The sequence below is a fragment of the Pituophis catenifer genome, unplaced genomic scaffold, assembly GCF_029215685.1.
Source record: "Pituophis catenifer annectens isolate HBS135680 unplaced genomic scaffold, rPitCat1.0.hap2 SCAF_3, whole genome shotgun sequence".
NCBI classification, from domain to species: Eukaryota; Metazoa; Chordata; class Lepidosauria; order Squamata; family Colubridae; genus Pituophis; species Pituophis catenifer.
Window position 1 is genome coordinate 8,119,758 of NW_027256883.1, and position 24,368 is coordinate 8,144,125.

General features: G+C 42.5%; 1 protein-coding gene across 1 annotated transcript in view; it reads left to right on the plus strand.

Annotated features, from left to right (window-relative positions):
- Positions 1–24,368, plus strand: part of FAM135B (family with sequence similarity 135 member B) — a 118,878-nt gene that overhangs the window by 83,353 nt on the left and 11,157 nt on the right. The window contains exons 9-15 of the mRNA XM_070942005.1: positions 4,298–4,453; positions 6,948–7,021; positions 8,520–8,674; positions 15,301–17,245; positions 18,671–18,837; positions 19,910–20,001; positions 23,369–23,466. Of these exons, the coding sequence (XP_070798106.1) occupies positions 4,298–4,453; positions 6,948–7,021; positions 8,520–8,674; positions 15,301–17,245; positions 18,671–18,837; positions 19,910–20,001; positions 23,369–23,466 (2,687 nt within the window). The remainder of the gene's footprint in view (positions 1–4,297; positions 4,454–6,947; positions 7,022–8,519; positions 8,675–15,300; positions 17,246–18,670; positions 18,838–19,909; positions 20,002–23,368; positions 23,467–24,368) is intronic.

Below are 24,368 nucleotides of genomic sequence, written 5' to 3' on the forward strand. Positions count from 1 at the left end.
CACATAGTCAAGGTCTTTTTGAAGAGTAGTTGAATAGTTTAACATCATCAACGAAGAGAACACAGTTGCTTTTAATATGATCACAAAGGTCATTTATGTAAGTATGAAGTATTTTGTGTAGGAGTTTGTATTATATGAGTCTGTGATGAGTATTCACCTACAAACATTACTCAAATATTTTATCTGGCTATAGTACCTTAATAATTTTTCTCTCTCAAAAATGAAAAGAAAGCAAAATACATGTTTGTATTTATCCTTGATTCTATGAGCTTCACAGGCATATTTTGCAGAATAAGCAAATCTCTCTGATTTCTACTTCGAAGTGTGATCCTAGCTAATTAGGGATCACAAAATGTTTTTTAATGACACAACAGCAGCAAGGACAAATATATAGCTGCAATGACATCAGTGCTTCCTGGATTCAAGTTGTAGATGATTGGCCAATTTAAAATACCTTGTCTAAGTAATAAAACTGTAGACAAAATTTAGAACACAACGGAACAGAATTGGAAAGGACTTGGAGGTCTTCTGGTCCAACCTTCTGCTCAAGCAGGAGATCCTCCACCATTCCAGAGAAATGGCTTTCCAATCTCTTTTTAGAAGCAAAGTTTAGAACAAACCTGGGCATTTAGAAGAGTCATGGTGGCACAGTGATTAGAATGAAGTATTGCAGGCTAATTCTGCCCATTGCCAGCAGTTCAATTGTCACTGGATCAAGGTTGACTCAGCCTTCCATCCTTCCGAGGTCGGTAAAATGAGAAGCCAGATTGTTGAGTTCAATTGTTCTGACCTAGGCTTCCTGAGTCATTAAAACACATGAGTAGTACCAAAAACCTCTTTTATTGCAACAGCTGTGAACTCTGTTCATTCACAGATGAGTCCTAATTAATTATAAAGAGTCCTTCGGGATAATCACCCACCTTTATCTCTCTTGACACACTGCCAAAGAGCTAATTGGTAAAGCCACATGGAGTCCAGAATCAAACAGAGCTTCAGGCTTTAAGCTGAACTGAATGAACAAACGGTGCTTCCTGAAAAGGCCCATGTCCCTTTGTTCCTCTTTTAAGTCTTATGGGAGGGGCCAATCATCTCCCAGCCCTACTCCCAAGTCGTCCCTTTTGTTTTAGCTGTTCTTGCCTTCTGGCAGTTCTGCACATGCACACACTGGGAACAGGTTCCCCCTGTTCCTCTGCCTCGCTGAGGTCCGATTCTGGAGGCTCCGGAGGCAGCACATACCTCCCAGATGTCCCTTTCTCTACCTCCAATGCAGAGCCCTCGTCTGAGCCTTCCCCAAACTCCAGGACTGGCCCAAAGTCCTCCCCAGCCTCCTCACTGTCTGACTCTGCTGCCAGCTCCGCAGGCTGCTGGCGGACCACAACATCAATATGCTGACTTAGAGAAAGCTGTAAAGCATTGTGAAGTGGTATATATAAATCTAAGTGCAATTGTTATTTATGGCGTCAGGTCCACATCTGGCCCTTTGTCTGTCCCTGTCCATCCCATGTAGATTGCTTTTATTCTGAAGACAGCTTTTTCTTTAATTTACATAAATTAATGTATGGCTTTGCATTTTCACAGCCCTATTGGTTCAGCTCTCCGTAACAGTTCCAGTTTCTCCTGTGGCCCCTTATGAAAACTAGTTGCCCACCCCTGATTTAAAAGCACATGTTATTCTAATAAAGGAGAATATTTGTAGCTCAGGGTTGAAATGAGAGCTTCTGGACCTAACAGAAAAGTTTTGGCCTCATAAAAATCTTAATATATTATACAGAGAAATTACCTGTATAATCATGCTTTATATTACAGGATAACGCGTTGCCATCTAGTGGTTAATTTGTAAATGATCACCATTGCCTGCACCGAAATATCCAGAAATAAAGATTTGATAGCCTACCAATATTCAGATGTTGTTCTCAGGCATGTTTCTCCATTTCTCATCCAGGGAAATATAATATTCTGCCTTTTTAATATTTCTCAAAATTATTTCATTCTTCTAGGAGAGATGTGGGTGCTAACTTTCTACAATGGAGAAATGTAATGAAAGCTTGTGGAGTTATTAGAAGACTTTTACAAACGCAAATCTCTTTGTTCTGTTCTACTGCTGTGTACAAACAATGCTGTGTTGTTAGCCAAGTACCCAGGAGCTTTGAAATTAGTCTTCATTTAAATGAAGCAGGGAATTGTATGAATCTGAAAATTCAGAGACTAAGGCAGTTTTGTTTGTTGGATAAAATAGAGTATAAATAGAATGAAATAGAGTGCACGCATGTGGTACATAAATGGCAAAATATAATGTACGAAGATGAAGTTTTAGAATAGAAGAGAAGAGAGGAGAGGAGAGGAGAGGAGAGGAGAGTAGGACAGGATAGGACAGGACAGGACAGGACAGGATAGAATTCTTTATTGGCAAAGTGTGATTGGACACACAAGGAATTTGTCTTGGTGCATATGTTCTTGGTGTACATAAAAGAAAAGATATGTCCATCAAGAATCATAAGGTACAACACTTAATGATAGTCATAGGGTACAAATAAGCATTCAAATCATATTAGGAAACAGTCAATATATATAATAAGGATACCAGCAACAAGGTTACAGTCATACAGTCATAAGTGGGAGGAGATGAGTGATAGGAATGATGAGAAGATTAATAGTAGTGGAGACTTAGTGAATAGTTTGACAGTGTTGAGGGAATTATTTGTTTAGCAGAGTGATGGCATTCGGGAAAAAACTGTTCTTGTGTCTAGTTGTTCTGGTGTGCAGTGCTCTATAGTATCGTTTTGAGGGTAGGAGTTAAAACAATTTATGTCCAGGATGTGAGGGGTCTGTAGATACTTTCACAGCCCTCTTTTTGACTCGTGCAGTATACAGGTCCTCAATGGAAGGCAGGTTGGTAGCCATTGTTTTTTCTGCAGTTCTAATTATCCCCCTAGAGACTCCTAGAGAGGCTCCTAGAGACTCCTAGAGAGGTTCTGGAGGCTGGGGACAGCAAAAAATGTCACTTCCTGTCCCACCGAGAGTTGGGAAATGGGCCCTTTCAGCCTCCGTAGGGCCTCCAAGGGAGTGGGAAAGGCTGTTTTCGCCCTTCCCAGATACACAGAGAGGATCTGGAACCAGGTAAGAAGGAAAAACGGGCCTACCAGGCCATCATGTGCAAGGAGCGGGGGGGAGGGGGGAGGAGGTTGCGCACGCATGCACATGGGTACGTGCGTACGTGACCCTCCCCCGCCCCCCCCTCTCCTGGCACGCAATGGCAAAAAGGTTAGCCATCACTGCCCTATACCATTTGAGACAAGTGGCTCTTCAGTCTCTTTTTAAAAACCTCGAGTGAGGGAGGACCCAAAACTTCCGGAGGCAAGCCGTTCCACTGGTTAATTATTCTCACTTAAGGAGAAACTTCCTGTTTCTCCTTAATTCCAGGTGTCTTCTCTCCTTGATTAGTTTTAAACCATTGGTTCTTGTCCAGGGGTGGGTTCTAAAATTGTTTACTACCGGTTCTGTGGGCATGGCTTATTTTGTGGACGTGGCTTGATGGTCATGTGACAATTCTTTAGGATTTAGCAGAGGTACTGGTCTACCAGGCTTTTAACTGCTTGTTCTTGGAGTGTCCTGGTCTACCCATTTGTTTTTGCAGGCACCGGTCTACCACCACACTGCCTTTTAACACTGATCAGCTGTAGGGCGGCCCTTTGAAGCCCCGCGGCAAGAGTTTAAACAGTTTTTTTCCTTCCAGCTGATCAGCTGGGACTCAGGAGGCAGCGAATAGATTGGGGGCGGGACAAAATAAAAGGTAAGAATAACGCGGGTGGGGTGGGATGGCCCAGCTCCCGAACAAAGAGAACCGGTTCGGTGACGTCATATCGTCACCACTTCCAGCTCGGCCGAACTGGGCTGAACCAGGAGGAACCCACCACTGTTCTTGTCCTGCCCTCTTGTAGTAAGGTGTTATTTTACTAAGGTTTTATAAAGTGGTACTATATGATTTTGATTCTATGCCTCTCTTTATACAAGCAAGGACTGTATTAGCTTTTTGGCTGCTGACACACACTGCTGGCTCATATTAGGTGATTGTCCACTAGGACTCTCACAGTTAATGTTTATGAGTCTAGTTTCACCTAATCTGTACTTATACCTTTGGTTTACCGACCTAAGTGCAGGCAAACCTTGCTTTTCTCCACATTAAATTTCATTTTGTTGGATAGGGCCCATTGTTCAAGTTTGTTGAGATCCTTTTCAATCCTGAGCTTGTCATGTCATTGTCACGAGCTGTTCTTGATGTTGTCTTTCAACCTTCTAGATGCTGAATAATTCAGAAAAGATAGCAGAGCAGATCAGCAAAGACGTTGGATGGCTCTGCTCCCACCTCCTAGCCGTGTGGACCCAATTTCTGGCAATTGTAACCCTACATCCTGACGTCACAACTTACCTTATTCAAGAGCATCACACTCTAAGGGTAACCTTGCAGAATTCTGATGTGCCCAACTTAGAAGAAGGAAGTGATACAAATTCAGGTTGACGTGTACGGTGTTAATTTTGAGGCTGTTATGGGATTGCTTTGAGATACAAACTTGAGAGTCAATTTCCTTTTTATTAAAATATTAATACATTATGATTCTTGATCAAATACATTGTTTAACAGAAATTGTTCTGTTGTTTCAATGCCAACTGGAAAACATTCAATTGTGCAAAGTTTTAAGGGGTGACAATTTTCATCAAATTAGTTATTATTATTATTATTATTATTATTATTATTATTATTATTATTATTATTATTATTTAATCTTTAGTGAGATTCACAGCCTTTGAGGCTGGTTAATAGCTCAGCAGCTCGAGTCCTAACCAAGGACCTAGGAACTGTTAAGATATCATTGGAGGATGTAAGCTGTTCCGAGTAAGGTGGTTTTTAATATTTTTTTTTTTAAATTAAATTAAAATTTTAAATTAAATTACTATTATTATTATTATTATTATTATTATTATTATTATTATTATTATTATTAGTGAATCTTTAGTGACATTCACAGCCTTTGAGGCTGGATAATAGCTCAGCAGCTCGAGTCCTAACCAAGGACCTAGGAACTGTTAAAGTATCATCGGAGGATGTAAGCTGTTCCGAGTAAGGTGGTTTTTTGTAGAGTCAAAATGTTCAAGTCCGGTAAATTTAGAATTTCTAAATAGCGGGGTAGCCCTTTGGGTATTGTTCCAAGGGCTCCAATTATTACTATTATTATTATTATTATTATTATTATTATTATTATTATTATTATTATTATTAAAATAAGGGACATGTAGCTATGTAGTTCATTTATTCAGTCTTGTTTTGAACTCAAGTCGAGTTAAAGGCTGATTCCCTCAGAATAACATAATTTATCTAACTTAGTTTGTTCATTTTTTAATCAATAAAAGACAGAGAGACACGGGGATTCTTTTTTTAGCTCCCTTGACGGATTGGGGGGGAAAAAAATCACCAACATAACTTTCTTGGGGAAATGGGGAAAAAAATAGAAATTCTTTGGTTTTTCTATCAGCTCCATATCTTTTAAAGCCTTTGGCATGCAGGTAAATAAAGATTTTAGCAGAATTTAGGAGAGTCATTAACCAGATGAGAACATGAGGAAGGTAGGAAGAGGATAGTGAGAAAAGGAAGGCTGGTGTGTATGGGTGAAAGGAGGCATCATGACTCCCCCCCCAAAAAAAACCATTAATGTGATTTGCACACTTTTGAACTGAGCAGAATAACAGAGTGGGAAAGAACCTTGGAGGTCTTTTAGTCCAACCGTTTGTCTGAAATGGTAGAGGGCAGCGTTAGCAAACCTTTTCGTCACTGAGTGCCGAAATCGGAATGTGTGCCCATGCGAGGGAGCACTGAAAACCGGAAAAGCAGTTCCCTGGCACGCATGCGCACGCTGGGCGGCTGAACTTCCTGTTTCTGGCATGCACATGCGTGACGGTCACCTGGTCTTCTGGTTTCTGGTGCACATGTGTGAGCAAAGACCAGGCTGGCCAGCGTGCATGCGCATGCCGGAAACCAGGATCTCAGCTTCCCGACGCACATGCACGCCAGGGAGCTGCTCTTCTGGTTTACGGTGCTCCCTTGCGCATGAAGACCAGCTGGCCGGCACGTATGTGTGCACCAGAACCCGGAAGAGCAATGGGCAATGGCTGGTGTGCCCGGAGAGATGGCTCTACATGCTACTTCTGGCACACGTGCCATAGGTTCCCCATCACTGGTGTAGGGTTTATTGAGCATTGCTCAGCAGGTTTCCTGAGCAGGGAGTTTCCTGAACAGGGAGTTGGACTAGAAGACTTCCAAGGTCCCTTCCAACTCTGTTATTCTGATCATAGGAGCCTTGGTAGTACAGTGGTCTAAAGCACCCTGTTATTAAGAACAGCTGCCTGCAATTACTGCAGGTTCGACTCTCGCCAAGGCTCAAGGTTGACTCAGCCTTCCATCCTTTCTAAGGTAGGTAAATTGAGGACCCAGTTGTGGGGGCAATAAGCTGACTTTGTATAAATATACAAAAAGGATGAAGGCTATTGCTTAACGCACTGTAAGCCGCCCTGAGTCTCCAGAAAAGGGCGGCATATAAATCAAATTAAAAAAAAAAAATTACAGAATGTCACATGAAAAGTGACAGGTACTGAAGGCATGCTACCTTGTAGGGAGTCTGCAAAGCTCCTTCTAAACTCTTTTTGAATTAGGAATAGCCCCAGCATTCATAGCTTATATTCACTGAACATCAATATGGCTAATGTGCTTTGATGAATATCTAATCTTTAGTTTTTTTAAAAAAAGCATGATTTTGAGATTCACTTGTTCGAACAAAGAGAAAGAAGCTTACAAAAATGAACAACAATGTTTGACTCTGACTCTAGGTGGATTGGTTGCATGAGACAGGACAACGTGCTTTGAAGATGACATGCATTGCTGTATATTTCTCCACTAGGTAAAGAGATTTTCGGAGGCCTTCTTTTACGCAGAGCATGAGAAATGTGCTGCAACAACTTTCCAGGAGAGCCTGTACGTAATTTTCAGTGTCTTCCTTCCATCTCACTCCCCCCCTCCTCCTCCTCCTCCTCCTCCTCCTCCTCCTCCTCCTCCTCCTCCTCCTCCTCCTCCTCCTCCTCCTCCTCCTCCTCCTCCTCCTCCTCCTTATTAAATATGAATGTTTATCAGGGTTCTGAAGGATGCCCTAATTAAATCATGAGTCTTGAGCCAAGCTTCAAAACAAAATCCAGTTATTTATTAGGAGCTTCATGTCGGTACATTCCCAAGTGAAGTGACCCTATGTAATTTACGCCCCAATTATGACCCTGTTTCCCCCCTCCCCCCCAGGGTGTGTCATCAATCACATTCGCCAACGGAGCAATTTCAAGGGTTGTAGAGATCACTCCCCTCTGGCTGCTGTAGGTAACCCTAGGATACAGCCTTGAGAGAGATAAGCATGGAATGTGAATCTGTCTTTGGCTGCTGTGCCATTTCTCTGATTTCCCATCCACCACAATCCTGGCCTATGGCAACTCGAAAGCGGGCCAGGGATGCTTTGCGAGTTGACAATGTTCTTCATTCTGGTCTGTTGTGTGGATGTTTGGGTGGTTTAGGGGTGGAGAATTGTGGTGGGTGGGAGTGTGTTTGGGGATTGTTATGTGTGTTGGACCTGGTTTTTGCGTGTTAAGTGAATTTCGTTGTATGGGTATACTGTGTACACATGTACAATGACAATAAAGTAGTAGTAGTAGTAGTAGTAGTAGTAGTAGTAGTACTTGTTGTTGTTGTTGTTGTTGTTGTTATTATTATTATTATTATTATTATTATTATCATCATCATCATCATCATCATCATCACCTGAGTGGTGCAAATTGTTGTGGAGCCTTCTTGAAACTGTTGCAAGTACTGTCTTGTAGTCTGGAGATAGATAATGTTGTATCCCCCCACTCCTCTGTTGATAGATATGGTAGATGCAGTAAAATGCAGTGAGCCATGTGCAGATCTGTACATTGGGGAAACAAAACAACCACTTCATAAATGCATGGCATAACACAGGAGAACAAACCTATCAGGACAAGATTCAGCAGTCCATCTGCATTTAGAAGACAAAGGACACTCTTTTGAAGGCAGCAAAGTCCACATTTTGGACAGAGAGGACCGCTGATTTGAAAGAGGGGTCAAAGAGGCCATCTATGTCAAAATTGAACAGCCCTCTCTCAACAGAGGGAGAGGGATACAACATCATCTATCTCCAGTCTACAACACAGTCCTAAATCATGTGTATTCCATGGAGAAGAAGGTAGAGCTTCCAGTGAAAGCGTGAAATTCTCTTTTTTCCCCCCATCTTATTACTTCATCCTTGTTACTCTTTACTCATTTCTTAACTTCAAAAACAATTAACTGTGGGATTATTGAAAACTAATTGGAAATGAATAGGTGAAAAGGGAAATATTCCTCCCCCAAAATAGAAGAAAAAAACTAATGATGATGAAAAGCTACATTTTGATTTTCTCCGTCTCCTTCCCAACAGCATCCAGCATCACAGCCAGATTTCAACCGAAGTTCGATATTCTGAGTATTTGACCCGCATGCCACCACTTCCTGTGGAATGCCTGGACATTGATGGAGACTGGAGCACACTACCAATTATCTTTGAGGACCGATATGTTGATTTCCCTTATCAAGGTGGGCAGGGGTAGGAATTGCTTTTCATTTCTGGGAGCTTTTTCAGCGTTAGCACAGAATGAACCATTCTGACCTGTGAAATGGCACAGTTACTTAAAAACTGTTATTTGTGAGACTGAATTTGTCAAGCCACGTGTGCAAGAAAGCCAATTGTGTGTGTGAGATGGAGAATCAGTCTGACAGTGAGAAGACATGATGAGAATTCTTTAATTTCACAACATATACTGTGTTTCCCCAAAAATGAGACCTCCCTGGATAATAAGCCCAATCGGGCTTTTGAGCACATGCACTAAAATAAGCCCTCCCCAAAATAAGCCCTCCCCAAAAATATTTAAATGCATGCACAGCCAGTCCCCACCATTTCCTCTGGTTACGGTTAGGGAGATAGAGCTGGAAATCAGGTAAGACAGCAAGAGGAGCCCCATCTTGGCTCCACGTGCCCCAAAATAATAAGACCTCATCGAAAATAAGGCCAAGCGCTTATTTCAGGGTTCAAAAAATATAAGACAGGGTCTTATTTTCGGGAAAACACGGTAGACAGATTTAACCATAGTTTCAATTGGGAAAAAGTAACCATCGTAGACCAGGCCTAGTCCAAAACTGCCAGGGAATTTTTAGAAGCCTGGCACTCTGACAAATCAGCCATCAATAGACACATAGACATTAACACCATCTATAGCAATGGTGGGTTGCCCCCGGTTCAGTCCGGTTCTTGCGAACTGGTAGTAAAACCGGTGGGAGGCTCCACCCACCCACCCAGATGTTGTCATAGATGATCTGTGCATGCGCAGAAGCTCGGCGTGCACGCAAGCAAAGTGAGCGCATGTGCACGATCCTGTTGCAAACTGGTAGTAAAGGTAAGTAGAATCCACCCTTGATCTATAGACTGTGCAAAAGAGACAATTAATCAGCCCAAAAGAAAACAAAAATAGCTCCACCAATAACCAGCAATCTGATCAGCATAGATTAACTCCAAGCTTAATTTCAGACCAACAATCAAGTAAACAATACCCCAATCAATAAACTGCCAAAGAAGCCAACAGCAAACAGCCCAACCAAAGAATCTCTAAGACCGCCTCCACCCACACAGACAGAGAAGCCACCAGAATATAAACTGACAGCAAACCTCACTACTTACTAACACTGATGATGTTACCCAGTTTGGGTAGTGAAATGTCCGTAAGGAAACAAGCAAGCTCAGAGAGCACCAAAGACCCTTCATTTCAATCTTTATTTTTATTTTATTTCCAATTTATATACCGCCCTTCTCCCTGAGGACTCAGGGCGGTGTACAGCCAGAATTAAGAACATGAAATACAAATATTAAAAAACAATTAATATATATATAAATTTGGCCCAAAAATTAAAAATCACAAACCAATTAAAACATTTAAAAATTTCTTCTTAAGCCAGCCCAGCTTGCTAGAAAAAGTGGGTTTTAAGGGCACGGTGGAAGGCGCTGAGGTCTTGGATTCTCCTTATCTCTGGGGGCAACTGATTCCAGAGGGTAGGTGCCCCCACGGAGAAGGCCCTCCCCCTGGAGGTCACCAGCCTACATTGTTTGGCTGATGGCACCCTGAGGAGGCCCTCTCTGTGGGAGCGCACGGGTTGATGGGAGGTCGTCGGTAGCAGCAGGCGGTCTCGAAGATAGCTAGGCCCTATAAATATTTTCCTTTATTGATGGAGAGATGTGCTTGGTTCTACCTTTATATAGGGAATGTCAGGCTGCTTGGTCTGCAATAAAACGATACCTTTCTCAACAAATGGAGCCAAGGATCGTTTCTATTTAGAGATTTAAATTGTGGGCAGTCTGATAGTTACCCAGAACTGAGAATTGTGCACCAAGATCCCTCAGTTCTATTCCCCCTCACACTATCTTAACTGTCCCTCACTGCCCACCCCATTATAACAATCAAATTCATGTGAGATTTATTTATTTATTTATTTATTTATTTATTTATTTATTTATTTATTTATTTATTTATTTATTGGTTCGATTTATATGCTGCCCTTCTCTGGAGACTCAGGGCAGCTTACAATGCGTTAAGCAATAGCCTTCATACTTTTGTATATACCTGCTTAGTAGGGCTTTCGGTCCCCCCAAGCAGTGTTCTTTTTTATACAAAGTCAGTTTATTGCCCCCACAATCCGGGTCCTCATTTTACCTACCTCGGAAGAATGGAAGGCTGAGTCAATCTTGAGCCTGGTGACATTCGAACTCGCAGTAATTGCAGGCAGCTGGCAGCTAAGTGCTACTTTAACAGCACTTTAGACCGATGCGCCCCCAAGGTTCCTTTTATGTTTTCATAATGGTCAGTCCAGGCACAGCTTGGTATGAGGCTCCCTTCTTCTTCCAGCTGGGTGACCTTGGAGCAGCTTCTCGAGGGGGTGCAGTCTCTGCTTTCGCTTTCCCCAAGCATTCCGCTCTACATCCTCCCCTCCTCCTCCCACTTCATGGCAGTCTGTCACTGTCTAACAGTGAAGCACAGCAAGCATAAGGTGACAGCTGAAGGGGAATCTAATGCATGATTGCAAAGGGAAAGCCCACCCAAAGGAAGCAAGGAGCTTTTCAGTCATCCTAGCATTCCAGACCTGAACCATGGATTTTTGCCCCAGAAAAGCAGATTCTAAGTTAATTCTGGGAAGATTTTTTTTTTTTTTTAAGAGTGAATGCTGCTCAACAGTGAAAGCAATTATCCACATCCTATTCCCCGGATATGTTTATGGGATGTCTATAGAACCATCTGTCAGGGATGCTTTCTTTTGTATTCCTGCTCCATGATTCCACGCGCAATTATGTTTTTTATGTATGTGTGCAATTATGGTTTATGTGCAATTACATTGTTTCACTCGGGAAAAGAAGCAATATTCAGTTCAAAGTCAACAGGGCCTGGAATAGGATCTAATTTCTTATGCCTGAGGTTTTTTATTTATTTATTTATTTATGTCCTCAAATTCCATTTAATTAAAGATAGTTGTACAAAGAGTGAGAAAAATGTCAGAGAGAGAGGGGGGGAAGAATGAGAGGGAGAATGAGAGGGAGAGAGGGAGGGAGGGAGGGAGGGAGAGAGAGAGACAGAGACAGAGAGAATCAGAGAGAGAATGAGAGAGAGAGAGAATGAAAGGGAGAGAGAGAATGAGAGAGAGAGACAGAATGAGAGGGAGAGAGAGAGAGAAAGAAAGAGAGAGAAAATCAGAGAGAGAATGAGAGAGAGAGAGAATGAGAGAGAGAGAGAGAATGAGAGAGAGAATGAAAGGGAGAGAGAGAATGAGAGAGAGAATGAGAGAGAGAGACAGAATGAGAGGGAGAGAGAGAATGGTCCTGTGTGAGCTGCACTGGCTCCCAGTGGTCTTCCGGGTGCGCTTCAAGGTGTTGGTTATCACCTTTAAAGTGCTCCATGGCATAGGATCTAGTTATCTTCGAGACCGCCTGCTGCTACCGACGGCCTCCCATCGACCGGTGCGCTCCCACAGAGAGGGCCTCCTCGGGGTGCCATCAGCCAAACAATGCAGGCTGGTGACCCCCAGGGGGAGGGCCTTCTCTGTGGGGGCACCCACCCTCTGGAATCAGCTGCCCCCAGAGATAAGGAGAATCCAAGACCTTGGTGCCTTCCGCCGTGCTCTTAAAACCTTCTTTTTCTCGCAAGCCGGGCTGGCCTAACACTTTTTAAATGTTTTAATTGGTTTGTTACTGTTTTTATTTATGGGGCCAAATTTATATATATCTTTTAATGGTATTTTAATATTTGTACTCTATGTTTTTATGTGGCTGTACACCGCCCTGAGTCCTTAGGGAGAAGGGCAGTATACAAATTCAAAAATAAATAAATAAATAAATAAATAAATAAATAAATAAATAAATAAATAAATGAGAGAATAAGAGAGAGAGAGAGAGAATGAGAGAGAGAATGAGAGAATGAGAGGGAGAATGAGAGGGAGAGAGAATGAGAGAATGAGAGAGAGAATGAGTGAGAGAATGAGAGGGAGAGGGAGAATGAGAGGGAGAGGGAGAATGAGAGAATGAGAGGGAGAATGAGAGGGAGAATGAGAGAATGAGAGAGAGAGAGAATGAGTGAGAGAATGAGAGGGAGAGGGAGAATGAGAGAATGAGTGAGAGAATGAGAGGGAGAGGGAGAATGAGAGAATGAGAGGGAGAATGAGAGGGAGAGAGAATGAGAGAGAGAGAGAGAGAATGAGTGAGAGAGAGAATGAGAATGAGAGTGAGAATGAGAGAAAGAATGACAATGAGAAAGAGTGTGTGTGTGTGTGTGTGTGTGTGTGTGTGTGCTGTGTTATACAGGGACCAACAAGGTTTATGAATTGGAACTGCCTTCTTTGAAACTGTAGTGTTGTGTAGTTAGGACCGTAACTATATTCTTCCACAACCATGCTTGGAAAATTCAACAGCCAGCAGTCTCTTTATTGACCATGGTACCCCTGTGTATCCCAGAAACTCTTTCTGAAGCTGACCCTTTCCCTACTCTTCCCCAACCTTCCTTGAGTTGGTGAGAAACAATATAGGCATATATCCTCTGTCCATGGATCAGCTAGTCTGGTCATGATCTCTTTCTCTAATTTGTGAGGAAGGGGTTCCCAAACATGCGTCCACCCTTTAATTTGGGGAAAGTGCCTTTGGATGCACAACCCCTTGTTCATTCACAATGGGGTAGGGATCTCCTTGGAACCTTTCACACCTCCTGGGAATGGTCTGATGATCCACAAAGCATTGTGAATGAGACATGAGCAAAATTTCATGGCTAATTCACTCGATCAAGGGGCCGAAATGAGTCTATCTCCTGAGTCCTGTTTCAGTGAGCACATGCTGATGTTTGAATCCCGCCCCCCAAGGAGAAACAGGACAAATTAAAGAAGAGTTAACAGTTTTGCAGAGCACTGAAGAAAGCTCAGCATATACACAGGCCAAGGAAAAAGAAGCTAAAATGCAATTCGTACCAGTTCAAATGTCAGCGTCCCAGCACTGACATATATAAGGAGAGGAGAAGCTTGAACTTTTGCCTACTTAATCTTTTTGAAGATTCTGTCTCCTCGGAGATGGGAGGAGGGGAACATTCCTGTGATCTGACGGAGGAGGGATGAGGAAAGTGGCTTGGAAGATAGCCAATGAGATGCAGAGAATTGGGGATCGGAAAGGGAGGGATTGGGGGGCAAAGGTCAGTACTGACCGCGCAAGAGCCAGGGACAGATCACTATGCTCAATAAAGAGAAAATTTCCTTAAAGATCGGCAGTTTGGAAATTCCTTTATTTTGAGATAGCATCGAAACCTGACATCAAACTTGTATGGCTCAAAATGAGGGGAAGTGTGAGTTGTAGTTTACAATTTTGTATGCCAACGTGACAGTGAATGGTCCTTGATTCTCTCTGGGCTTGCTTATTTTCTTGCAGACGTTTTATTGCTAAACTAGATAACATCATCAGTGCTAGTAGGAAGTGGGATTTGCTCTCAATTTATATTCTAGTAGCTTGCTATGCTAGTGTTGGTGGGGATGGTCTTAGAGGTTCTTTGGTTGGGCTGTTTACTGTTAGCTTCTTTCCTTGATCTGAGTATTCTTTACTTTTTGATTGATGGTCTGATGTTAATCTTGAAGTTAATCTATGCTCACCTGGACATTGATTGAGGAAGTACATCTAGACATGTGAGTGTCGGACCCAAAGATCACTACATTGAGGAAGGTGGTCCTCTAAATCATAATGTCAGGGTACCGCATAATGCACCCCAGGGATGGGTTCTAAATTTTTTTACTACCAGTTCTATGGGCGTGGGTTATTTTGTAGGTGTGGCTTGGAGGTCATGTGACTAGGTGGGTCAGTCATTTCTAGAAGGTCCTCGCACTTACAACCAGTCCTCGCACTTATGACCCGACTCATTTGTTTGCTTTTAACACTGATCAGCTGTAGGACGGCCCTTTGAAGCCCCGCGGCAAGAGTTTAAACAGTTTTTTTCCCTCTAGTCATCAGCTGGGACTCAGGAGGCAGCAATAGATTGGGGGTGGGACCAAATAAAAGGTAAGAATAATGTGGGGGGGTAGGGGGGTGGGAGGGCAGGGGAGGGAGAACTGGTTCGGTGACGTCATATCGTCACCGCTATCGGCTCGGCCGAACCGGACCGAACCGGGAGGAACCCACCACTGATGCACCCATTGAAAGCAGAACTCCGAGGCAGGTAGATTCCTCAAAGAACATGTTTATTGGATACATCATATCGGCACAGCCGGTGAAAACCAACTCTAACAGCTCCCGCAGTTTTCACTTAATAAAAAGAGTAAAAATCCCCCCTCCTAGGTGTCACCGATCACTTTGTCCAATGAAGAGGGATGGCAGGCTCCCCTCCTCCTTCAACAGACACCTGTTTCGATGACCTTGGTTCCCACAGGAAAACTTTTTGTTTTGACTGTAGCTGCGCTATCTACTCCCCTCCTCCCGTCCCCCTCTCAGGCTTCGTGGCAACTATGAGGCAGCGCCAGATGGCTTCAGCCAGGTTTGCTTCAGAGTTGACACATACAATGATGTTCGGTTTTATAGTAATCTCATTTGGGTTTGGGATTAGTATTTTCTTATGCTGGCATATCCTTGATGCCTCATGGTTCCATTTTTCTTTCCTTTTCAGTTCAGGGCTTAGACATTTTGTCAAACTACATGATTTCTGCAGTGGACAATTCACAAGTGGACCTTGACAGAAATGAAGAGCGTTCCTCAACCAATGATATTGCTTTAGCAAAGGGGGACTTCAGGAAAAGCATGCCTTTCGTTATACATACGGATAGGATACATAGAAATTTGATGTTTCCTTTTGGCTACTCAAAAGGTGACTCTTGTACGGACAAGAATTTCAAGGCTCAGTCCATGACTCAGGTATATACAATGAACGGAAATGTCCAATCCTACATCACTCGGAAAGAACTGGAGAGCAATGTGATATCTACCTTGCCATCAGATCTCCTGGAAGATCCTTCAAAAAACTTTAAGGGACCAATGAGCTTTACAGAAAATAATAATAGGCTCGCTACAGAGGTGCCATATTTGGATATGGACCCAGTGTTTAAGACCACTCACCAGAATCAATCAATGCTTGTTATGAATGCTCAGTGCGATGCTGGCAATTATGAACCTCCTAAACATGTGGATGGGATTAGTTTGAGCCAAGCAGCTCAAAGGGACTGTTGTGAATCTACTCTTGCTTCGGACAAACCAATGTTCACTGAGACACTGGTAGATCAACAAAGTGAAACTCAGAGGACCTTTGACGTAATTCCTAATTTCAACTCCATTCCAACAACTCCGACAACACTTGTGGAAGAGTCCAAGTCACACCTGAAGGAGCATGACATGGAAAAGCATGAAGAGGTCTTGACCTCAGGAGTTATTAAGAGATCTTCATCCGTAATTTCAGATTCGGGAATTGAAAGTGAACCCAGTTCGGTGGCTTGGTCTGACGCAAAGAGCAAAGCCTTGGAGTTGACCGGTGATCGAGAGATCCTTCACCAGCTAGTCAAAAGGCATGCAACCCACCGGAATTCCCTAGAAGGTGGACACACAGAAAGCAATACAAGTTTGCCAAATGGCATCCAAGCCTCGCTGACTTCTATTAGCTCCTTGCCTTATGAGGAAGAAGAAAGAGAAGTGGAGCCCAACAAGTTGACCAAATCAATCTCTGCTCCTCAGATCAGCAGTCCCGAGGAACCTGCGGAAGTCAGGGATATATCCACACCCGATCAAAACATCTCGGGTGGGCAGTATGTGGAAATAGGAAATGCCAGAATGGTCTCCGTGGGAAATATTTCTGCCTGCCAGGATAGAGGTCCTCAGCTGCCCGGTGCTTTGATGATACACCCCAAATCTGAGTGTAATACTGCTCACTTACAAGGAAGTGTTCATGGCTTTCCTGAGAAGGACCGTAATTTGGAAGCCACAGGGGGGCTACTATCTCAAGAGGAATACCAGTTGCCAGAAGAGAGAAGAGAGGATGACCATTTAGAAACAGCCAATCATTATTTGGATACAAACGTTTCTAATCTGGAGGTGTATCGCGAGGATGCGAACTTGAATCATGACCACAATTTGTATGCTACCTTCTCACACTGTGAGAACGAGATGATGGACTTTTGCTACACCCATCCCGACTCAGCAAACTTGGCCTTCACCCAGGGGAACTCTGCTACCTCCCTGGTCAACAGGGACAATAGAACCGGTGGTAGAGACATCACACGTTCACAGAAAGTTGAGCTGGACGACCAATCTGAGTGTGGATCGTGCAATGTTGAGCTGGACAAAAGAGATCTGAAGATTGTAGCCAACAGCACCGGGTTTCATTCTGTGGTGCCGGAGACCTTGGTGCTTGAGAGTAAGAAGGCCCTGGAGATAGTCAATTTATCTGTTTCTTGCACGGCCACCTGTCTGCCCTTTTCTTCGGTTCTCAAAGAGACCCCTCCACTGACAGTTTTGTCCTCCAAGCAGGTCACTTCTCCTATCACTCACCAACCAGTAGGGTCCTTTGGGGTCATCTCTTGCGAATCTAGTAAAGTGGGGGAAGAAGACAATGAACAAATGCTCAAGTAAGGATTGACTTTAAAAAAAAATTATAAAAGTATCAATATGCTGTATCATTTGCTAGTACAGATGCTAAGATGGAAAAGATGATACCGAATGTAAACATATAGTACCTACCTACCTTCCTTCCTTCCTCCCTCCCTACCTCCCTCCCCTTCCTTCCTTCCTTCCTTCCTTCCTTCCTTCCTTCCTTCCCTCCCCTTCCTTTCTTCCTTCCCTCCCTCCCTCCCCTTCCTTCCTTCCCTCCCTCCCTCCCCTTCCTTCCTTCCTTTCTTCCCTCCCTCCCTCCCCTTCCTTCCTTCCTGTCTTCATTCCTTCCTTCCTTCCTTCCTTCCCTCCCTCCCTCCCCTTGTTAAAAAAAAACACGATAGGAAAAATCTATTTCCTGAATTCTAACCCTCAACTTTATTTTGCAATGGTTTTATAGAAACATTGAGCCTGATTGTGAAATACATTTTTTTTAAAAAAAATATATTTAACCTTGAGACTATCAGAGCAAGTTACTCTTCTGTAGGATCCATGAGGATAGGAATAGATGTTTTATAAAAGTATTGATATGCTGAACATTTGCGTAGTAACAGAACATAAGATGGTAAAGATGATACTGAATGTAAGCATATAGTATCTTCCTTCCTTCCTTCCCTCTCTCCCTCCCTTCTCCTTCCATCCTTCCTTCCTTCCTCCTTCCTTCCTTCCCTTCCTTCTCCTTCCTTCCTTCCCTCCCTCCCTCCTCCCTTCTCCTTCCTTCCTTCCTTCCTTCCTACCTCCTTCCTTCCTTCCCTTCCTTCTCCTTCCTTCCTTCCCTCTCTCCCTCCTCCCTTCTCCTTCTTTCCTTCCTTCTTCCCCTCCCTCCCTCCCTCCTTTTGGAAAAAAAATGATAGGAACAGTCTATTTCCAAAATCCTAACCCACAAGTATTATTCTGTGATGGTTTTATAGACATATTGAGAATGGTTGTGAAACACAGAAAAAAAAAATTAACCTTGTGACCATCAAGGCATGTTACTCTACTATTGGTTCCATGTGGATAGGAATGCAATGTATAGGTTAGGCCCCTTTAGAAGCTTCTTATCAGCATCAGTGGATACATCACTGTGCCCTTGTGCCCCTCATTCGTCTTTTGTGGTTTTCCAGGGTTCTCTGCACTGTATCCTTCTTAAAATTAGGCAAGTGGGGTTCCTTTATATAACTTGCCTCCATTTACCATAGACAAGAGCACGAATACACTGTGTTTCTTGACATTGCTGAATTGATATTGCACCTAAATGTGGGAATTTAAGGAATGGTGTTTGCACTCAGATTTGAACAACTAAATCAGTCCTGCTTCTCCGCCACTGAGATATCTGTTGTCATTAACCCAATGGTCAAAGTACTTACATCCTATCGATACTCAGCCTTGTTCAGCCTGTGATTTATTGGTGTATTCTCCAGTTTCTATCAGGCCAAAGAAACATTTAAAAAGGAACTGAAGATTGAAGGATTTCTGTACAGTGACTTATCCATACTAGCTTCTGATATCCCATATTTTCCACCAGAGGAAGAGGAAGAAAATTTGGAAGATGGGATTCACCTAGTGATCTGTGTCCATGGGCTAGATGGTAAGACAAACCCCCACCCAATACACACGGACACACACAAACACATGTGTGTCTTTGTGTGTGTATATATGTGTGTGTGTGTGAGAGAGAGAGAGAGGGAGGGAGGGAGGGAGGGAGAGAGAGAGAGAGAGAGAGAGAGATCTTTGTGTGTGTGTATATATGTGTGTGTGTGTGTGTGAGAGAGAGAGAGAGAGAGAGGGAGGGAGGGAGGGAGGGAGGGAGGGAGAGAGAGAGAGAGGGAGAGAGGGAGAGAGAGAGATGTTCATCCCAAGTCCCTTATTTCTATTGGTCCACATCAGCAATGCTGGGGTCAGGCAAAAGGTCAAAACCATGCACATGGTCAGGATCATACATTAGGTTGCAGTTCAGACAATTTATTACTCAGAGAGAGAGAGAGACAGAGAGAGAGAGAGAGACACACACACACACACACACAGAGAGAGAGGGGGGGAAACTAGCCCAAGGTCACCCACCTAGCTTTAATATTTAATCAGGTCTAGAACAAGGGACGAGGTGGCTCAGTGGCTAAGACGCTGAGCTTGTCGATCAGAAAGGTCGGTAGTTCAGTGGTTCGAATCCCTGGTGCTGCGTAACAGGGTGAGCTCCTGTGACTTGCCCCAGCTTCTGTCAACCTAGCAGTTCGAAAGCACGTAAAAAATGCAAGTAGAAAAATAGGGGCCAGCTTTGGTGGGAAGGTTACAGCGTTCCGTGCGCCTTTGGCGTTTAGTCATGCCGTACACATGACCACATGACCACAGAGACCTCTTCGGACAGCGCTGGCTCTTTGGCTTTGAAACAGAGATGAGCACCGCCCCCTAGAGTCGGGAACGACTAGCCCATATCTGTGAGGGGAACCTTTACCTTTAGAATTCCCATTCTCCTGGTTTCTAGCTTGCTGCCTTAACACCAAACTACCTCTCCATTTCCTTCATAAATCTGAACTACTAGTTATAAATAGAGCAACATATCTATCCTATATTGTAAAGGAGTCCAATCTTGACTACATAGAGGGACACAAAGGTGTATCCAAAGGATAGTTGGATCCAAATCTTTTAACTTTTTGGTTTTCCAGGTAACAGTGCAGATCTTCGGCTGGTAAAAACATTCATCGAATTGGGACTCCCTGGAGGGAAACTGGACTTCCTAATGTCAGAAAGGAACCAGGTATTTGATTCATCCTTTAGTGGGTTGTTTGGAAACTTGATGTCTGCATTTCCATCTTATAAAGAAGGGTTTAGTATAGGTGAAAAGTGAAATTGAATGGACATTGCCATAAATTACTTCTGCAACAGCAAAATATTATTATGGCATTAGTTTCCATTACGAAACATTTCAGATTTGTTATTCCTTCATTTCTGTTGGACTGTTTTGAGGACATCTTCATTACATTTGCATGAATATCATTACTGTCATTTCACAAGCATTTTCTCCTTCCTAATTCGTTGATTAAGTGCCTTTTATTGTTTTTGTTAACATGGTGGCAAGCAACTGAATTGATTTCATGAATTATTCTTAGTAAGTAGCACCATCTTCCTAGAATATTCCATTTCGTTCATAAAATTCTGAAGAACAAGATTCTGGTTTCACTGCAGAATTTCAAAATACTCCAAAATAATGTACCTTTGAGAGCAATCAGAATCAGGTCTATTTTTTTTTATTATTTTTTTTTTGCTTCTCCAAAAACTAAAACAAGAAACTGTTGTTTCAAGTCTCTGTTCCCTCAACCTTAAGCTCTTAGGAACATGAAGAACGGTTACAGGAACTGGCATGGCTAGTCTAGTGAAGAGAAGGACCATATTTGAGGGGCTGCCACAGAGAGGAGGGGGTCAAGCTGTTTTCCAAAGCACCCAAAGGCCAGACAAGGAATAATGGATGGAAACTGATCAAGGAGAGATTCAACCTAGAAATAAGGAGAAATTTTCTGACACTGAGAACAATCAACCCATAGAACAGAAGTTGCCTTCGGAAGTTGTGGGAGCTTCATCACTGGAGGCTTTCAAGAAGAGACTGGACTGCCATTTGTCAGAAATCTCCTGCTTGGGTGGGGGATTGATGACCTACAAGGTCCCTTCCAACTCTGTCAATCTGTAATCCCCTCTTTAGCTAACATGTATTGAGTAGGCTGATGGCCATGAAGGATACAATAAGGACAGAGGTGGGTTTCAGCGGGTTCTGGCCAGTTCTGGAGAACCGGTAGTGGAAATTTTGAGTAGTTCGGAGAACCGGTAGGAAAAATTCTGTCTGGCCCCACCCCCATCTATTCTTTGCCTCCCAAGTCCCAGCTGATAGGGAGGAAATGGGGATTTTGCAGTAACCTTCCCCTGGAGTGGGGAGGAAATGGAGATTTTACAGCATCCTTCTCCTGCCACGCCCACCCCCACCAAGCCACCCCCACAAAACCGGTAGTAAAAAATTTTGAAACCCACCACTGAATAAGCAATATATCGTCCTTGATATATAAAGACCAGAAGCAACAGATACACAGAAGTTAGGAACAGAAAAGCAGGATAGGTTAAGTTGAAACAGCATCTTTCTCTCTCTCTCTCTTTTTTAAAATTTTATAATTTTATTCATAAATATTTTTGAATACAGTGTATTGTCAGGGTATACCATTTACAAGAAAAGAAGACCAAAGAAAAGTCAGTAATAAATATTAACCCATAAACTGATAACAATAATAATAATTTAATAACACATGTACTGATAACAATAGTAATAATATAACCAAGTAATTTTAACTAAGTTTCTTTTTATATTGGCTTATTTACATTTTTGTTAATTATAATGATTGTAGTTATAGACCATCTCTATTTTTAATACATACATTCGTAGTTTTTCTTCCTCTAATCTCTACCTCTTGTCACTCATAAAATCACTCATAACCACTCATAAAATCTGTTCCATATCAAATAGTATTCTGTGACTTCTTTATCTTTTATTTTTAAAGTTAGTCTGTCCATTTCAGCACAGTCTAAAATTTTTCAAATTACTTCCTCATCTGGCGGGGTGTTCTCATTTTTCCAGTACTTTGCAAATATAATCCTTGCTGCTGTCAATATATGTAAAATAAAATATGTGGTCCCTTTATCGAAACCCTCCGCATTTTTTTTTCTTTGCATGTGCTGCCCTCTGGCTTCTGAAAATAGACATCTACACATTTTGTCTGTGTCCTCTGTAATTCAGTGGATTCTTTCATTTCAAAGTATCAGGGAAACGTGAAAAAATTCAAAGGAAATAATTTATTATCAGTTCAGGCAAAGTAAAAAAAAATAAATAAAAATCAGAAGATAAAAATCGTTTAGTTTATGATCCTCTTTCATGGAACAGAGGACCTGAAAATTGGATCTACAGTATAAATATTTTAATTAACCAATTAGGATGTCCTGTTTCTCTACAAAGAAGTTGCATTTTGAGCTTTTGGGTATCAGTCATGCTTCTTAGCATGCTGGGTGTCTAGGGAAGATAAAGATAAATTGCTCTTTCAAGTTGAGCTCAACAGTGGGTGACTTCATTTCCTGGAAGACTTGGCAACCCTATGGAACTGATTTACCTTTGTCTTGCCTTTCTGGGTAGTTGTGTAAAATTTTAAGAAATTCATCTTAAAGGTGATTTATACTTTAATCTCCAAATAAAATTGGTTTCCCCAGTTAGATTCACAATGCAGATTTGATAACATCAGAGGTATGCACAGAAGATTTTTGCACATTAATTCCTTTAATTAATTGTATCTGCTCAAGTCAACATTCCTTGGGTGAGGCCTACTGTGTCATCTTACATGGCTTCCTGGAGGTACCTGACCACCTCCTTCTCCTTCTCCTCCTCCTTCTCCTCCTCCTCCTCCTCCTCCTCCTCCTCCTCCTCCTCCTCTTCCTCCTCCTCCTCCTCCTCCTCCTCCTCCTCCTCCTCCTCCTCTTTCTTCTTCTTCTTCTTATTTATTTATTTATTTATTTATTTATTTATTTATTTATTTATTTATTTATTTATTTTTGCGATTTATATGCCACCATTCTCCCGAAGGACTCAGGGCGGCTTACAACAATAATCAATAATACAAATCACAAAATAACAAAATAAGTTAAAAACCCCTTAAAAACCATATTTAAACCATATTTCTTCTTCTTCTTCTTCTTCTTCTTCTTCTTCTTCTTCTTCTTCTTCTTCTTCTTCTTCTTCTTCTTCTTCTTCTTCTTCTTCTTCTTCTTCTTCTTCTTCTCCTTCTCCTCCTCCTCCTCCTCCTCCTCCTCCTCCTCCTCCTCCTCCTCCTCCTCCTCCTTCTCCTTTCCCTTCTTTCTCCTTCTCCTTTCCCCTCTACTCCTTCTCCTCCCCCTCCTCCTCCTCTTCCTTCACCTTCCCTCCTCTTCCTTCTCATTCCCCTCCTCCTCCTCCTATTCTTCCTCATTAATTGTAATCACAAAGCATATATGGTATAATTTTATTTCTTTCAATTCTTGTCTTGGAAGCTTGTTTCTTCTTAACTGGAGAGACCACAACTTTGAGAAATACTCCCCACAACCCCATTCTCTTTTCACAGACAGATACCTTTGCAGACTTTGATACCATGACGGATCGCTTGCTGGATGAAATCATTCAACATATTCAGCTATACAACTTATCAATATCACGTATCAGGTAAAAGGGCAAGAAGAAGGAAATGGGCTATGAGACTACACTGGGGTCCTTTTCCTGATGTGAGGGACTGGGGGGGAGCTAGGAAAAGAATCAGAAAGCAGAAAGAAATGTTAGTTCAGTCCTCCTGAATAGAAACTCCCTTACCTCATGAATGTACTGCATCCAGTTTTGGTCACCACACTATAAAAAAGATGTTGAGACTCTAGAAAAAGTGCAGAGAAAAGCAACCAAGATGATTAGGGGACTAGAGACTAAAATATATGAAGAACAGTTGCAGGAACTGGGCATGGCTAGTCTAGTGAAGAGAAGGACCAGAGGAGACATGATAGCAGTCTTCCAATATTCGAGGGGCTGCCACAGAGAGGAGGGGGGGTCAAGCTCTTTTCCAAAGCACCTGAAGGCCAGACAAGGAATAATGGATGGAAACTGACCAAGGAGAGATTCAACCTAGAAATAAGGATAAATTTTCTGACAGTGAGAACAATCAACCAATGGAACAGAAGTTGCCTTCGGAAGTTGTGGGAGCTTCATCACTTAAGACTTTCAAGAAGAGATTAGACTGCCGTGTGTCAGAAATGGTGTACGGTCTCCTGCTTGAGCAGGGGGTTGGACTAGATGACCTATAAGGTCCCTTCCAACTCTGTTAATCTGATTGGAAAATCTGTTCTGGTGGGGTAAAATATGGGAAAAGGCATTTTAAAGATACGAAGTTGTCTTAACAAACTTAGTACGACCGAGGCTGGGAAATTCCTATTGTAGTTAACAAGATTATGTATGTATTCTACATTTGCGTTGAAGAGTGATGGTTTGAGTTTTGTGCCTCAAGTCAGACTTGTCCCAAAGGTAAGGTGACCAGATTTTAACATTGGTAAAGAGGGACATTGTGGGCGTGGCTTATTTTG